Source organism: Enhydra lutris, unplaced genomic scaffold, assembly GCF_002288905.1.
Source record: "Enhydra lutris kenyoni isolate GAN:26980312 unplaced genomic scaffold, ASM228890v2 scaffoldscaffold33, whole genome shotgun sequence".
Taxonomy (NCBI): domain Eukaryota; kingdom Metazoa; phylum Chordata; class Mammalia; order Carnivora; family Mustelidae; genus Enhydra; species Enhydra lutris.
This window is the reverse complement of record NW_019154117.1, coordinates 11,305,466-11,322,010: the sequence shown is the minus strand read 5'-3', so window position 1 is coordinate 11,322,010 and position 16,545 is coordinate 11,305,466. Positions and strand designations below refer to the sequence as shown.

The 16,545-nt window shown below is 48.4% G+C and overlaps 1 protein-coding gene across 1 annotated transcript in view; it reads right to left on the bottom strand.

Moving 5' to 3' along the window:
- The window catches only part of LOC111153635 (MAM domain containing 2), a 145,181-nt gene that overhangs the window by 55,233 nt on the left and 73,403 nt on the right, over positions 1 to 16,545 (bottom strand). Inside the window, exons 6-7 of the mRNA XM_022512779.1 lie at positions 9,125 to 9,381; positions 5,208 to 5,301 (exon numbers count right to left, since the gene is read on the bottom strand). Of these exons, the coding sequence (XP_022368487.1) occupies positions 5,208 to 5,301; positions 9,125 to 9,381 (351 nt within the window). The remainder of the gene's footprint in view (positions 1 to 5,207; positions 5,302 to 9,124; positions 9,382 to 16,545) is intronic.

Below are 16,545 nucleotides of genomic sequence, written 5' to 3'. Positions count from 1 at the left end.
GGGGGGGGGGGGGCACCTGGGTGGCTCAGTCGTTAAGCATCTGCCTTTGGCTCAGGTCATGATCCCAGGATTCTGGGATCGAGCCCCGCATCAGGCTCCCGGCTTGGTGGGAAGCCTGCTTCTCCCTCTCTCACTCCCCCTGCTTGTGTTCCCTCTCTCGCTGTGTCTCTCTGTCAAATAAATAAATACAATATTTAAAAAAAAAAAAAAAAAGAGGGCACTGGGACAACCAGTGAAATCAGCACGTGGGCCGTGCGCTAGTTGGTAATATTGTATCAGTACCAAGTTTCCTGAAATTTATAATCACCTGATAGCACATGGAAAATGTGCTTGGTTTTAGAAAATACACACTGAAGTATTTAGGGGCAAAGGGGCGTAACGTCTACATCTTGCTCTTACGTGGTCGATAAGGCAAGGGTGGCAAAATGGTAACAATTTTTAGATCTGGGTGAAGAGTCTTTTTTTTTTTAAGATTTTATTTATTTATTTGACAGACAGAGATCACAAGTAGGCAGAAAGGCAGGCAGACAGAGAGGAGGAAGCAGGCTCCCTGCTGAGCAGAGAGCCCGATGCTGGGCTCGATCCCAGGACCCTGAGATCATGACCTGAGCTGAAGGCAGAGGAGGTTTAACCCACTGAGCCACCCAGGCGCCCCAAGTCTATAAGGATTCCTGAGAGTATTCTTGCAAGTTTTGTCTGAGTTTAAAATGATACAAAACTAAGTTTTAAAAACATTTAACTAAAAAAAGAGACCAACACCACATTAAAAAAAAAAAAAAAAGAATAGGAACAGAAGGTTCCTATATAATTGGATCCCTATCACATCTTGGGTGACATGGCCTTGCAAGGGTGCAAAGCGAGCACCCTGACTGACAAAGCAGAGAAGAGAAAAGTAAATGAAGACCATTCTCAGTGCTCTGATGCTGGTGGGTTCACCCACACACTGCTGTTTGCCCACACACTCTCTGGGAGCACCAGGGAGTATCTTTAAGCCATGAAGATAAAGTCTTTGAAAACTGAGTATGATGTCATACAGACAAGGCTCCTTTGACACCAGCCTTTGACACCCCCCCCCCCCCAGATTTGCAACCAGGGGAAACCCCATATTGGTCTTCACTCTTAGTTACCCCTCTGCTACCTGGTAATGAAAAAATAGATGAAAAGCCACAATCTACAGATCTGGCTCCCAAGAGCCATGCACAAAGAGAATAGCAGGTCAGTGAAATCACTCATCAGGGATAAATCCCAACGAATATACCCCTGGGCAGTCATTTATTTATTTATGAGGCATCCAGGAGAGGCAAGAGGTGGTATTAAAACTTAAAAGGAAGCATGGCTCAGTTCTCTCCATGGTGACAAACGGAGTCATGTGGAAAAGATGTTTCTGAGAATGTGATTATAGTCTTTTGTTAAATACCTAAATACCTTCGAAGTGGATTTGTCTGGGGGTCCTGAGAAGGTCTGATAAAAAAGAAAATCTCAAAAGCATCGCTGAGAGCCTAAATCTTTTTCAACCAGAGTGCTGCTTCTGCTAGGAGACAGTGTCTAATTCCTGAAGCCTGGGCCAGAGGGCCTGTTTGTGACCCAAAATGAGCTCACCAGAGATCGGGGGTGGATGGAAAGCCTTTGCTTAAGGCTTTTTTCAGAGCTGGTCAAAGCGCAGGGAGGACTCAGAGGCAGCTGGAAGCACCTGAACATCAGCTGGTCAGAAAAAAAGTTGGGGTGAGGGTGTGGAAGAAAGGCCCTTTGAGCAAGAAGGTACCATCACAATGTAAGATGTAGGTAACTACTTCCTTTCTGACATTTGAACTTTTTAGAAATGAGAGGCTTTGAAGATACTTTAATCAGGTGGAGGGCCCTGCCTTTGAGAAGTCTCTGGCAGCACTTTTTATCCTGAAGTTCATGGAGATGGACTCAGCATCCACCCGAGAGATCTAAATGCCCATCAGCAGCCTTTTCCGTCCCCAGCCCCTGCCGCGCTCGAGAGAGCCGGGTACGGCATGCTCCACAGGCTGCTAAACTGGCACGGGGGCTGATGTAGCATGAGCCAGCCCAAAAGCAGGCTGAGACACTCAAAGCTGGCTTGGAGACAGAGTGAGGGGGACCAGGCGTCAGACTGAGCAATCTTGCGGAGCAGGGACCGGGCCGCTGACCAGGCAGTGGAGACACTTGAGGTCTGAGCTAAGGCAATGACAGCTGTAACCAAGGCAACAACTACAGCCAGGTTTCCCACCAGACATCAAATGGGCAGTGTGTTGTTAGGGAATGGGCATAGCTGGGATTTAGGCCCAGGCAGATGTCCTTAGAGGGGTATATCCATGAGTGTCAGGACCCTCCCAGTGCCTGGCCTGGGCGTGTGCTGGACCCAGGCCCTGAGAGAAGATTGGGCCTGCGGATGGCAAAGCAGTGGGAGCTCGCACTTTGGGACTGGGCATTAAGACAGGATCTCTACAAGTGTATGGAATCAACTGCCAGCCATTCAAGGGTTCACAGCCTAAAAGGAGAGCTTATTCCTAAGATCTAGGCACTGGGCCAAACATGGTGGTGGACAGAGAGGTCGTGGGTGCAAGAGCCTTGGAAAGGCAAGTGCCCTAACTCAAGTAGGGGGAGTGGGGAGGTCTGTCCTCTGGCAGCGTCCTGAGGGAGTACTGGGGGGTGACACGACACCGCTGTTTAACACCTGTGACTCGAGGGTAGGTCCCAGGTCAGGGAGCCTGGATTAACTCTAAGCCCAACCAGATGGTGGGAATGAGATGAGATGCTTCATATGTTGAAATAATTCCTGTCTCAGCCTACTTGGGGAGATGAGGGAAGAAAATGCTAGATCCAGCTGGGAAAAGCAGAGACAACAAGTCTGGAGCTACCCAAGATAAGGAAAAAAATGTTGGCACCTGTTATGAAACAGAAGGACATAAACTATTTGTGACATGTGAGATGAAGTATGAAAAATGTCTAAGACTCAGATTCTGGTCCACAGCTGCTGAAGGAAAGGCATCAAGCAGGCTCCTGCTCACCATTCACCAAGGCGGTTCCCTTTGCTCGTTCTCTTCAGCTTCGATCTGACTCTCTGGTCCCCAGGGAAGGGACGGGTGTATTTTGAAAGTTAAGTAAATAACATGAAGCCTCATGGCCAGGCATTTTCTGGGTGCCATACTTTGCTAAGGCCTTCACAGACATTAACTCATCATCTTCCCAACTGGATGGAACAGAGTCTTCTAACCCCTCGACCCACAGATGCGGAAATAGAATCTCAGAAAGGTTAATTAACACACCCAAGGTCACACATTTTGTAAGTGGCAGAGTAGGGATGTGAATCCAGAGTCCTGACTCAGGAACGTAACGCTAGGATCACACCATTAAACTATTTTAAGGCCAAGATGCCAGTTTGGGAAGTTCTGAAGACCACTATGGAGCCTTGGCTAATGTGGATTGGTGGTCCCTGCAGAGGAAGGGTCTGTTTGTGGGCTGAATTTTGCAGACCGAGGGGCCATCAGCCCTTTTAATAAATAGTCCTTACTTGGCTGGAATCTTTCTTTTCTCTTCACCAGTCAGTGGGAAAGCGCTCACACAGATTCTATCTTTTTAAAAGGAAGAGTGTTGTCAAACATTACTTGTAAGATGGTTCAGTAGACACTGTGACCTCCCATCTGCTTCGTCACCCCACCCTCTGTCCCCTGCGGATACTGAACAAACACCTCTTCTCCTGTATGTATAACTTGGAAATAGAAAAGTTCAATGTAAATGCATGGTGACAAAGAGGAAAAACTTTCCAAAAATAATGATGAAGAGGTTGTGAAATGACTATTGACATCACTGAAATATTAGCTGATAAGATTAGGGAACAGTCCAATTTAGAGAAACAAAACAACGTTGGTTCCTGTGTTCTGTCCAATTTAGAGACTCTTTTAATCTTGGGATTACAGTTTGGGTTAAATCATTTTAATGAAAACATGTAAATATGCATAGTCTGGCTCTGTCTCAATAGCTTTTTTTTTCTTTTTAAAAATTAGGATTAGTAAAAAAATAATATTTAGTTTTAGCACATTACGGTGTTTCTAATTTGGGGGTAACACTTTAGCTCAAGTAGAAAATACTACTTTTCTCGGTCCCCTTACTTGTAGAATATATCTTAAGCCATATAAAATTAGACACCAACTCTATCTTAAGTGAAAGTCAGACTTCAAAGGCCAGGTTCAAAAATTTACTTCCCATGCTCTGAAGATCAGAATGAGGGCTCATTAATAAGATTGGGACAACCACCATTTCCCTGGGGGCTTTCAAAAAAAAATTCACTAAAAGGTAAGGTCAATTGCATTTATGTGGGTTATCATGAATATAGTGTTATCCTTCTTATTCTAGAACATTTGTCAACTTCTCATTTTTTTTAAAGATTTTATTTATTTATTTGAGAGAGAGAGAGATAGCGAAAAAGAGCATGAGCAGAGGCGGGGAGAGGGAAAAGCAGACGCCCCGCTGAGCAGGGCTTGATCCCAGGACCCTGAGATCAGGACCTGAGCTGAAGGCAGACGCTTAACCGACTGAACCCCCCAGATGTTCCTAGAACATTTTTTAATGTACTTTGAATTTACTTGCTTACTTATTTTCCCAGAAAGTAAGAATTTCCTCTCTTTTCCAAACACCAAGTTTATGGAAATTACAAAATTGGCCACGATAAAAGAATCTGAGGATTTACTTAGAAAGAGAAATTAAATTAAGTCCATGATATAAATATCATAAACATGTCATAGAGATGATGTATACCAAATATTAACATCTTTAAACACGGATATATTTATAGGTCTTGGGTACCTAAAATTAGAAAGAGTCTTTATCATTCTATTCAGTGGAGTTTGAGAGTTTTTTCCACCTACTCAGCCACCTGTGTATGGATCTAAGATATGCTTTAAAGAGAAAGATGGGGAGGAAATGTCTTCATATTCTTTAATTTTCATTACCTAGTAGGCAGGGACGGTGAAAGCTCGCCATGACAACTGGCCTGTGCTGTCAGAAAAATTAAATTCACTCTGTGAGGGGGAAAAAAGAGTAACGTAGCAGAAAAATGACTATTCCATTAAATAATTTTTTTAAAGGAGGAGATAACAGGAGAGGCGAGAAAATTAGAAGGAATTAAACCAAGTCCTGACCCCAGGCACCTACTGAGAAAGGAAAATTCCGTATGGGATCCAGAAGAGAAAGAGAATGCTTACCTGTCTGATTCTGGCAGGGAACAGGAGAGAAAGAAATGTCGTCTAGAGCAACATATCCTCCTTTAGGACCATTGAAAGCAACTTCAAAAATAACCTGCCAGGGAAGATGACGGATTGTTACAGGTTTACATATTTTCTGTCAGGCTTCAGAGCCCTTAACTAGGATCTACGGATTTTTTTAAAAAGATTTATTTATTTATTTGAGAGAGAGAGAGAGAGAGAGGCAGAGGGAGAGAGAGAATCCCAAGCAGACTCCACACTGAGCATGGGGCCTGACACAGGGTTCAAACTCGTGACTCTGAGAGCATGACCTGAGCCGAAACCAAGAGTCAGACCCTCAGTGAACTGAGTCATCCAGGGGCCTCTCTTAATTATGACTTAAAATGATGTGGCCTTCAAGCCAGGTGATGGCAAGTTGTAAGTACCTGTTAGGAATCATGTTCCTAAATCTAGGGCAGCTCCTGATTTGATCTACAGTTTCTTTAAGGGGGAGGGACTAGTAAGCCCTAAGTTGTGTTTTATTGGTGGATTCCCCCTCGCTTGAGTGTATGTCACTCTCTGACAGAACCACAGACTCGACAGTTTGAGTGATGACCTTCGATTGGAGGAACAACAGACCCCTTGCCAAAAGCAGGCCAGGCTCTCCCACTGCCCTTCCCAGAGAACTCAGCCCCGGCAGGGTTCTTTCCCTTTTTGACATATGAAATTCTCTGTGAGGGTCTGGACGAAGATGCAGAATCAAAGAGGACGACCTGTCTGCTCAGGCAAAATCGGGCCCCACATCCGAGGTATGGATGTCAGCGTTCCAGCATACCAGGCACATCCAAATGGTCGAAAAGAATGTGAGGTTGTTAAGGGGTTCAACCCTTCTGTGTTTTTCCCTTCTGGGCCACCAGCTCTACTCTGAGGTCAATGGACTCCCTTCTGCCTGAGCCCACGGGGATGGAGAGGGGCGCACACGGCACTGCACACAGTGGGGAGCACGGTGGGAAAACCAGCCCGGAGGGTAGCCCACCGGTGAGTCAACACAAGAGGCAGTGCTGGCAGGGGCTGAAACTCAGGCCAGGCAGGTGACCTATATGCATGACCTGAGCTTGGTGGGACACAGCAGGATAGGGTGCAGAGGGTCCTGAAATGGGGAGCCAAGCCTGTCTATAGGGGCACCTCCTACTCAGCTTCCTCCATTTCGGAGTTCAGGCCCAAAGTGTCTGGACCTACCAAATCATCGAGAGGACTTGGATCTCTAGTTTTTTATTGGAAATCTTTGGGTTTTTCAGTGTTGGTGATTTCTTCAAACACTAAAGCCAACATGGAAAAACAAGGAACAAACAGCCCACCACTGTGGCAGCCAGGCAAATGGCAGTGGACGAGATCTGACCTTGAGGATCCTAGTTCTCAAAGCTCTTCTAAAGAGGCAGACAGATCAGGGTTCAAGTCCCATTTCTGTCACTAGTTAGGTGACCTTGACTACATTGCCAAGAGGGACCTACCTGCCTGTACATCTTTACAATATACACAAAATATCAGCGAGTCTTTTTTCAGCTAAACTAAGATTTTTGACTTCAAACTAGATGACAAATGCTTTGCCTTTGTTATTTATAAAACAGGCATAATAACCCCTACCTTGTCGGACTACTGAGATTAAATGGGATGAGGTATAGAACGTCCCTAGAATGTAGTCAGGTGCATCCTGAGTTCTGTATCAAATTCATGCGGATTTCTCCAGGTCGACCCCCTCCTCAACTCATATTCAGGCTTGAGCCTACTTAGCCATTAATTAGCTCAAGCAGGTTCCTTCCCTCCTCCAGGTCTTAGTGTCTCCGGTTTTGAAAGAAAGAGTGTGGACGAGATGGTCCAGCGCAGCTTAACACTGGTCCCACAGACACTGGCAAAATCTAAGAGGGGCCCTGGAAGTTTGTTGCTGGCAAAAGTGAGGGGGTAGGCTGGGAACAAAGGGGACAGATGTGGACCAGCGAGAAGGGGCAATGGATTCCACAAACATAGCCCAGGGCCGCAGCATTTCCTCTTCAGGGCGATCGCTGATCAAGTGCAGGACAGGGTTTGATCTGACTGAGAAGGTGGAGTGAGACTGCTTCCCATCAGGATGTGGAAGTCACAGCACACGTGGCGGCGTCTTCCTTCTTGTTTGGAAAATGGGATCTCAGATGTTTGTTTTCCTTTTCAGAATTCACTGGAGGATATGGTGACATTAAATTCCCTGGGCTCAGGGCGCCTGGGTGGCTCAGTGGGATGAGCCTCTGCCTTCGGCTCGGGTCGTGGTCCCGGGGTCCTGGGATTGAGCCCCGCGTGGGGCTCTCTGCTCGGCGGGGAGCCTGCTTCCCTTCCTCTCTCTCTGCCTGCCTCTCTGCCTCCTTGTGATCTCTCTCTGTCAAATAAATAAATAAAAATCTTAAAAAAAAAAAAAATTCCCTGGGCTCTGCAGGGTGAGTTCCTTTGGAGGGATTTCCAGTAGCAGCATCGTGCATCAGATCGCGGGGGCAAAAGCAGGCCCATGGGACCCAAAAGGATACACACTGGGGGGGGGGGGGTAGTGTCCAGAATTGTGACTTTTTCAGGCACAGATGTAAAAGAAAATTCAGCGAAGTCTCGCTCATACAAATGCTGCCCAGGGAGTTCATGGCCGGATGGAAGGAGTTTGCAAAGAGACTGTTGTCAACTGTGTGTGTGACTCATTTGACTTTAATAGAAGGGAAAATTTCTGAAACAGTATGTGCATTTCTTTTCCTCCTTATAACCCAAACTCAGAAAATTTTCCACTGGGCTACAAGAGCAAACCAAGGCCTTGTCAGACTTGGGGCGAGGAAAGAATGCACGTCCTGCAAAAGTCATGGTGCTCTCTGTGGAGCTGTGGGGTGGGGGGGCAGGGGGTCTGAAGGGGGTACGGGGAGTGGCAGGCCTGTCTTCAGTACACAGGACAGGTCACAGACCAATCCGACCCCAACGCTCTGGGAGGCTCCACATCAGGAGAAGAATCCACCTCTTCTGCACTTTAAAGGGAACTCGGGGACATATTACAAAAGGCACAAAGCACGAAGTGGGGGATATTGACAAACCTGGGGTACCTAAAACCCTATGGATAGCCCCAAATCTGCAACCACAATTTGCACTGATTCTAAGGGTCCTCTGGGGTCCTCCGACAGAGCTGGGCCTCTGCCTTCAGCTCCAGGTCAGATCTGAGTCCAGGACTTTCCTAAGTGCCAGGCACTCCCCAGCTGTGTGACCTAGATAAGAAGTATCAAACTGCTTGGCCTCTCCTGCTTGGGTGCTTTGAGTCTGTTCTGCTTCCCTGAACTTTCTAATTCTTCTGCACTGGAGATTTATCAGTCACATAACTATAAAAAGCTTTAAAACTAAAGCACACAGCCTTGTTTCTAACTGGGGCCACAATCACAAATCTTTCTAATTTTTAGGACATTATTTATATTGTAAAGGTGGAAAGAAGGAGGTAAGTTTTTCTTTTTCCCATCTTCTTCTTCTTCTCCTTCTTCTTCTCTCTTTTTCTCTAGAAAAGACTCTTCCCTCGAGTAAGGGAAAGCTTCAGCCCTGCTCTCAGGATTGGGAGTTCAAGAGTGGGTTTCATCTCTGTGGAAGTCACCAGGACCACAGGGCGAGGCTGAGAGGGGATGTGTGCCCAAGAAAGGTCATTGATGGACTGGGTTTTCCCTATTTGTCCTCAGGGAAAATAATCTGGTTAGAAAGCAGGAAAACTAAGGGGAAAGAGAGGAAGAGGGCAACACAGAGGGGACCCAGGGAGAGGAAGGAAGGATGAGGATGGACGCACAACAGAGAACGAAGGAGTGTGGCCCAGCATCTCCTGATCGGCCGGCAAGCCTGCGGGTGGCATCCCCGCCCAGTGCACAGCGGTCCGGCCACGGCCCTCGTGCCTCCACACCTACCTCCATGGGGTACGGTGCGCTGAACTCCACCTCAGCCAGGTTCCAGGCAGCACTCTCCGGCTGGTCCATCTTCCAGAGTTCCTCGTAAAGGCCGGCCCCATCCCGAGTATAGAGGGAGAAGCTATTGTCATTCCCCTGCTGGAGCTGGTAATAAAAGGACAGGCAGCCGGATATGGGGGCCGTGGTCATCGGGGAGATGAGCTGCGCCACCTCCTGGAAGTGCTTGACGTACACTGAGTCCACGTACATGTAGTGGCCTGAAAATCACAAGGACACAACACACAGCGTGAGACATTCTGGTGTGGGGAGGGGGGGTGGTGGTTTGCAGGTGACACAGCTTGATGCTGGGACTGACTTCAACATAATCTAGAGGGAGGCGTGGCCAGGACCTGGAGGAGTTATGGCCACAAGACGTTTGGCCAGGGGTGGACGGGTCTTGTGGCTGGAAGGGGAGCGCCAGGAGTTCAAGGTGCTCTGCTAAGTCCAAGTCAAGAACCGTCCTCTCTCCTCACCTCACTTGTGGATGAAGTAAAACACACATACACAAAAGCAGACGCATCAGCTGCAAGTGCTGGGATTTTCAAAAGCTGAACGCAGCTCTGGAAAGAAACTGGACATGACCCCAGGAGGCTCCCCCTTCTCCCAAGCCTTCTATGAGTTACAAGATTTCTAAGAACATACCAAGCATACCGTCTGTTCCAACAGGGGCACAGAGGGACCTACTTGCCTATATATCTTTACAATATACACAAAATGTCAGCGAGTCTTTTTTGAGCGAAACTAAGATTAATGACTTCAAACTAGATGACAAGCTTTGCCTCTTTAACAGAACATGTAGCCAGGGTTGGGATTCAGGAAGTCAGACTTGGGACACCACACTTGGCAAGCCTTGGTGGGCTCTGGGCCCGGAGGCCGACCTCTGTTAGAAGCATTTTGGTGAAAGAGAGGAACCAGGAGGCAGAATGAGAATTGGCATTGGATTTGGCATTGAAGAGACCTGGGGTCGAATACGGCTGGGACCTCAAGCAAGTTACCGAGTATCTCCAGGCTTGAGTATCCTGATCTCGACAGGGAGAACCAAATGCTTCCCTTCTAGGGCGAGTTCGAGCATTACATGGGGTTCCACATGTGATGGGCTTAGTGTGGACTTGGCACATTATAACTGCCTAACGCAATTACAACAAATGAAAGGAATGTCATTAATGATTCTGGTACCAGACCGTCCCCATTGTCTACTTTGTGTAAAGGCTCGTTGTCATTATCGGTAATTGAAGCTGCAGGGACAGCCGGGGCTGTGCCTAGTAGCTTCGATACAATAACCTTCCTATTGGTAAGTGCGGAGCGATTACAGCCTCATGTCTCTGTTTCGTTGCACGGCGCCTGATCAATAACAGGGCCTTGTATCCTCAGCACGTTAGCAGTCAGGGTCCTAGGAACAGTTTATACCTGCAGAGACCTCACCTCAACGTGGCAGAGGGGAGAGATGGCTCGAGCAAGGCTCGCTTTCTCCTGGGGGCAAACTGTTCGACCCCCTGAACCATCTCCCTTGTTTAACCACGATTTCTCTTAGCCTCTTGCCAACCATGAACACATAGAGATCACAAACTCAGATGACGGGAGGGACCAGCCTGATCAAGTACACCACCGAGGCAAACTGGGTGCTGGGAGAAAATCGAGGGATCCCTTTGTTGCCAACGTTTGAAATCATATTTCATCAGCACTGAGAAACAGCAACGAAGATTCTTGGAAACATCGGAAAATCTGGTCGCGCTTAGCCCATGTTCTCGAGCAGCCGCCACCAGCGGGTGGCCCAGGGTGGCAGCCCCTGCGTGGGCTGGCTTCTCTAGCCCAGGACTAAGTGCACCCCTCCCTCTGCTCCCACCTGTTGCCCTGACATCCAGCCTGGCACGTCAGGCTTTTCCCACTGGAGCTCAAAATCTAAATTTTCAGAGCAAATCTATCCATTAAAAATAATAACCCGTCTGAATGTGCTAGGGTTGCTATAATGGAGTACCACAAGCTAGATGGCTTAAACACCAGAAATTGATATTTCCCCCCAGCTCAGGAGGCTAGAAGTCCCAGTCCAAGACGTCGGCAGGATTGGTTCCTTCCGAGGGCCGTGAAGGAGCATCTGCTCCGAGGCTCTCTCCTAGCATCCGGTGGCTGGCTGGCAACCTGTGGCCTTCCTTGGCTATAGATCTCTGCCTCCGCATTCACAATGTTCCTTCTCTGTACAAGTCTCTCTGTATGTCTAAATCTGCCCCCCCCCCCGCCTTGCTTTTATAAAGACACCAGTCATATTGGATTAGGAAATGACTTTGGTATGACCTCATCTTAACTAATTACATCTGCAACAAACCTACTGCCAAACAAGGTCACATTCTGAAGGACTGGGGGAGCGGGCGGTTAGGACTTCAACATATGGTTTGGAGGAAATACAATTCAACCCATAACACCCACCACCGCAATTTTTTAAACTCTGTATATGCCAAATAAGCGTATCTGCAGGCTGGAGACAGCTGATGGGCTCCCAACTTTGCTGACTCTGGGAAGAGATTTCAAAGCACGAGTCCGAATGTCAGACTGAACAGAATCAGAGAACCTCTGAACTGGAAGGAAGGCCGTGCCTCCTGCTCCTAATGACAGCACTGCAGCGGGGGGAGGGGGGAGCAGCCAGCCCAGCCCCCAGAACACTTTACTAATAGAGAGCACATGCCAGCCTCTGCAACACACCTTTGCTCACTGAGAGCTCTTGGGTCAAAGGCGGAGAGGAATTGTTGAATACTCTTCGTAACATGTCTTCCAATGAAATGAATACTTTTCCAACATATACTGGGGGTGGGGGGTGGAGGGGTCTGGGTGGAGGAGAGACCTAATATTTTATTTCCTTGGTTCTTCATTGTGGGGGCCACGGAGGTGCCTCTGATACCCCTCCGGCGAACTTGCTGCAAGGACCATAGCTGACGGACAGCCTCCAGCTGCCTTGTCTTTGGGCCCACATCGGCATTTGTGCCAAGGCCAAGTACACTGGGCTGCTCAAGTACAGCTGGTGACTAGGCAGAGCAGGAGTTCCAGATCGGAGCCATTCCGCCTGACAGGTGTTGTCTGACAGCTCCCCATCAGCCTGGCCTTTCCCCGCCCCCAGGCATGAGCCTTCTATCCTGTGCTGGAGGCCCCCCCTAGCCACGGCTACGTTATGACTTTTGTGGGCCCTAGGCCCTTTGGCCGCTGTGGGTCCATGCCTCCTCAAAAAATATTAAACATTCTGTTTTATGACTGCATTGGTATAAAGATGAACATAATTGAGGCTGGACTGATTATTTTGTTATTAGCGCATTCATTTTTTCCTTCTGATTTTAGAATAAATAAAAACATTCTCATGGATCCTAAAAATGTCATGGTGCCAAGGCACTGTGGTTACTATGCCTAATGGATATGTTGACCTGGGTCCCAGTGATTCCGCTCTCTCCACCTCATCCTTCACGGCTGATAAATCTCCTCACCTAATCCACGCTTACGGTCTTCTTGGAGGCCCCAAAGTGACACGACCATGAAGAGGGAACTCACTCCACCGAGGGTGGGGGGCACCTCTAAGCCCTCTGGGAGACTCTCGGTGAATCCGTAAGACTTCGCAATCCACCTGGAGCCGTTCCTTCGGCCTGCGGAGTGCATGCTAACTGGGCTTACAGAAATGCCTCACCCCCTCTCCCATTAGGAACCCATCTTCCTCACAGCTGACAGAGAGCAGACAGTCTTCTTTAAAGACCAGTTACTCACCTGCTGTGTGGGTGATATTTTAATCCCTGAATTTGCTGTTAAAGTGCTTCATTAAAACTCACGTACCAGACACTCAGCCAAGGAGGCCACGGTCACATTGCTGATCCCAAAACCACCCAGTGAACACAATGTGACGTGCCCACAGTGAGTCAGAGAGGCTGCTGGTGCTGACACCAAGTCTCCTCGGGAACCACTAGACCAGACCACACTCTGCTGCCCTCCCCGCACCCCATCATTCAGTTGTTGCCCAAGTTCAGTGCTATTTACGAACAATCTGAGTAAGACTGTTTCTCACTGGGAAACAAAAGGTAGCTGGCACATCCCTGCTGAAGGGGTGGGGATGACTCAGAAATCACCAGGTGTCTGCCACAGGAGGCCAAGCTGGAGGGACGACCCCAGCCCAGGCTCAGTGTCGTCGGGTACGACCCACGCTGAGGAAGAAGAGCAGGGGTCTGGGTGAAGGCAGGCACCGTTTTGTGCACCTTCCCGAGGGGAAGGAAGAAGGGAGCCCGCAGTTCTTGGGAAATTATGTCTCTCGTGTTTGGCATTACGGGAATGTTCCTGCCCCGTTCAATGAGGCCAACCTTTCTACCTGGCCCAGGGTTCTAGGGCCTCCGGAATACCTGTGAGAGGCAATTTTTCTGATCCTTTGAGTAGGACAAAAGTAGGTATTGACGGACCCTGGACGTACAGACCCTATAATTAACCAGATCTTGCGGGGGTCCTGCAGGCCACAAAGATCTGGAAGTATTCAGACTTTAACTGGAAATGAAAGAGTCCAGGAGGGACCATGAGTTCTCCACACAATTAAACATTGAGAAGCTCAGGGCCACTCCTCTAATCATTGCTGCTTTGCCATACTCAGACGCGGAGCCGGTCTGTCTTTCCCTAAATCTGGATTATACACAAAGAGGCTGCAGCTTCTAGAGGGAAAAAACAATTTCCAATTCTGTTGAAAGATCAAAATCTCCGTGATGCCAGCCACAGGCCTCCTCCGGACCACGCCCGTGGTGACGACACATGGTTACCTGCTTCCCTTCAGGCCACAGCCCACTGTAGGTTAGCGCAATGGTCCTTGGGCAACCAGCGAGCCCTTTCAGGGAGCCACTTTCCCTTGAATTAGGAAAAAGCTTTTGAGGGCAGTTACTGAACTTCTATTTTCGAACAGTCTGGCGGACCAGCACTCCCCTGAAACGGCCCTGGGCTTGGCTCCGATGCTAAGGCATCCTCTGACTCAGCTGTGCTTTGTCCTCCTTGGTCACATTTGTGCTCCCATTGCAACGTCTACGTCCGTGTCGTGCTGTCTGGACAAGCTGTCTCCCGGATGAGGCAGAAAGCGTGGTCTGAAGAAACACAGGCCGGCTGGAAAGCCCTGATGGTCTGCTGCCGTTGTCTCCTCTCAAGTCAGGAGGTCCCCACGCCTGCCCTCCCCGTCTACAGATGCAACAGACATTGTGGATCTTTAGTTCTAAGGGTTCAGGTAAGTTTGACTACAGTAGGTAGAGTCAGGCTCTGGTCTTCTAACACAGTTTTCAGAAATGACATAAATGTAATAAATGAACACGAAGTGGGATGTCCCCTAGTCTCTGCTAAGAACTCAGTGCCAAGAGCGAGGGTGACAAGTACCACCACTCCTTGATGCCAGACCAGCCCTGTAGCATATGCCACATTGTGGCATCCCTGGGGTCTAAGCCAGGGCCACCAGATGGATCCCATCTCCCTGCTCCAGCCTGAATACAGGAGAGGCCCAAGAAAGATCAGAGAGATCATAGACAGAGTCTCTCTGAAGACAGATATCCCAGAGCTTATCTGCCATGTGTTTTCTTTTGGACCCCCAGGGAGGGGTTAGGGATGGCTTCCCCTTTCTTGTCTTGATCCAAGAGAAGAGGCTTAACAGAGGTATGCCTGGAGAGAGTGGAGGAGAGAAACCACCCTCCAACCTTGCCCTGACCCAGGCTTGCAGAAATTCCTGAATTCTTCAGTTGCTCTGGGCCTCAAGAGAGGAGATTGCTCAGTGCTCTTGGGAAAGCTTACTCAGTGATAACTGGGCTTTGGGGGGTACAGACTGGTTGCCTGACTCTTGACTGTATATATTTAGAAGCAAGATGTCTGTAAGGACCTGTGCGGGCAGAGCAGAAAGGATTTTGTAGCCAGCGAGCTGTAACTTCCAGAGTTTGGTGGGGCGAAGATTTGAATTTTCCCTTAGCCTAAGTGGGCAACTCGGAAGGGACAAGAATGTCTTGGAAGGACTCTTCTCAAAAGGACTGGATGCAGGTGGTAACTCCACCAGGGGCTGGTGAGGTGTAGTGTTGCTCCTAGGTGCCAAAGTGGATCCACAGATGGCCAGCGGAGAGTGCCTCACCCCTGTCTGCGAGCAGTGAAGTGGGGTTCCCCACTGGCAGTGAGAGAAACGGCCGGCTTATGCCCACCTGCAGTATAAAGGTCATGAGCTCCAGCTTCAACAGCGCTGGTCACAGAAAATCATCTGTCCCCTTCCTTTCCTTTTCTGTTCCCCAGTCACACCTCCTCCAACCCCACAGGAGCCAGCCGCAGCACGGTGAGTGGGTGAAAAGGAAGGGAAGAGCCAAGGAAAAATGAAGGGAAATAAAGCCCAAACCCTTCTCTCCGTGGCTCCCCCATGCTTTGGTCTGGGGGAGATTTGAATCAGATGAGATGCTGAAGTTTTGACTGGACTTACCTTCTCCCCTGAGAAGGAGGGCTGTTAGTTCTACTTGACCGTGCCCAGAAAATTAAGGTAAGTCACCCAAGGACAGGGGAAGGTGAATGACAGAGCCTGGACAAAGGCAATGGTGAGAAAATTAATGAAGCTGCTTCCCTACCGAGAGCACACACAAGGAACCAAACGGATCAATGAAGAGAGTAAATGAACAGCGCTGTTAGGAGGATGCTTGGGCTCAGTCTGAACTGAAAGGAGAAAAGAGGGCCATGAATTATGGAGAGATGCTCCATCCACCTCACAGTCTTGGAGGCAATAAAATCATTCTGACCTTAATTTAGGTTTTGAAACCTTGCTCAGCTCCCAGAGCGGCACCCTGAGTATAGACAATTTTAAAAATTTCAGCAAAGAAACTGATTTCCCTCATTATTTTCCCAGTAATTACCTTCTTTTGGCCAAGGCAGGTAGGAAAGAGTAATGATCTGAGCTGTCAGTAGGTTACCTCGTGGAAATATTTTGTTTCACTTCATAAAATATTAACAGAGAAAAAAACATCCATACGTGATGAATCAGAATTAGGTGACAAAAATCAGGACAAAATCCCATCCCCTCCAATATTCCCAAGGTGTCTCATGGGAGTTCTGACTATATTCTTAGCCATTTCCACCCTGAGACCAACATTTGGAGACAGACTGCTCACTTGAAAAACCGGACTCGTGGTTTGGGTCTGTTAAAAGTACGTGGCAAATGAAGGAAAATTCACACACGTGTCATATTTTTCAGACACCCCATTCACTCTTCCCTCTTCTCCGACACCAAGGCCAGAGCCCTCCTGGGACAATGTCGCTCAACCTCCTCAAGTGTCTAAGAAGGCATATGGCTTCACGCGCCCCTGTGCTCACTTCCCTGGCTTTTTCCTAAAAGCAAAGGCACAAGCCACTTCCAGTATATGAATGAACATGAGATG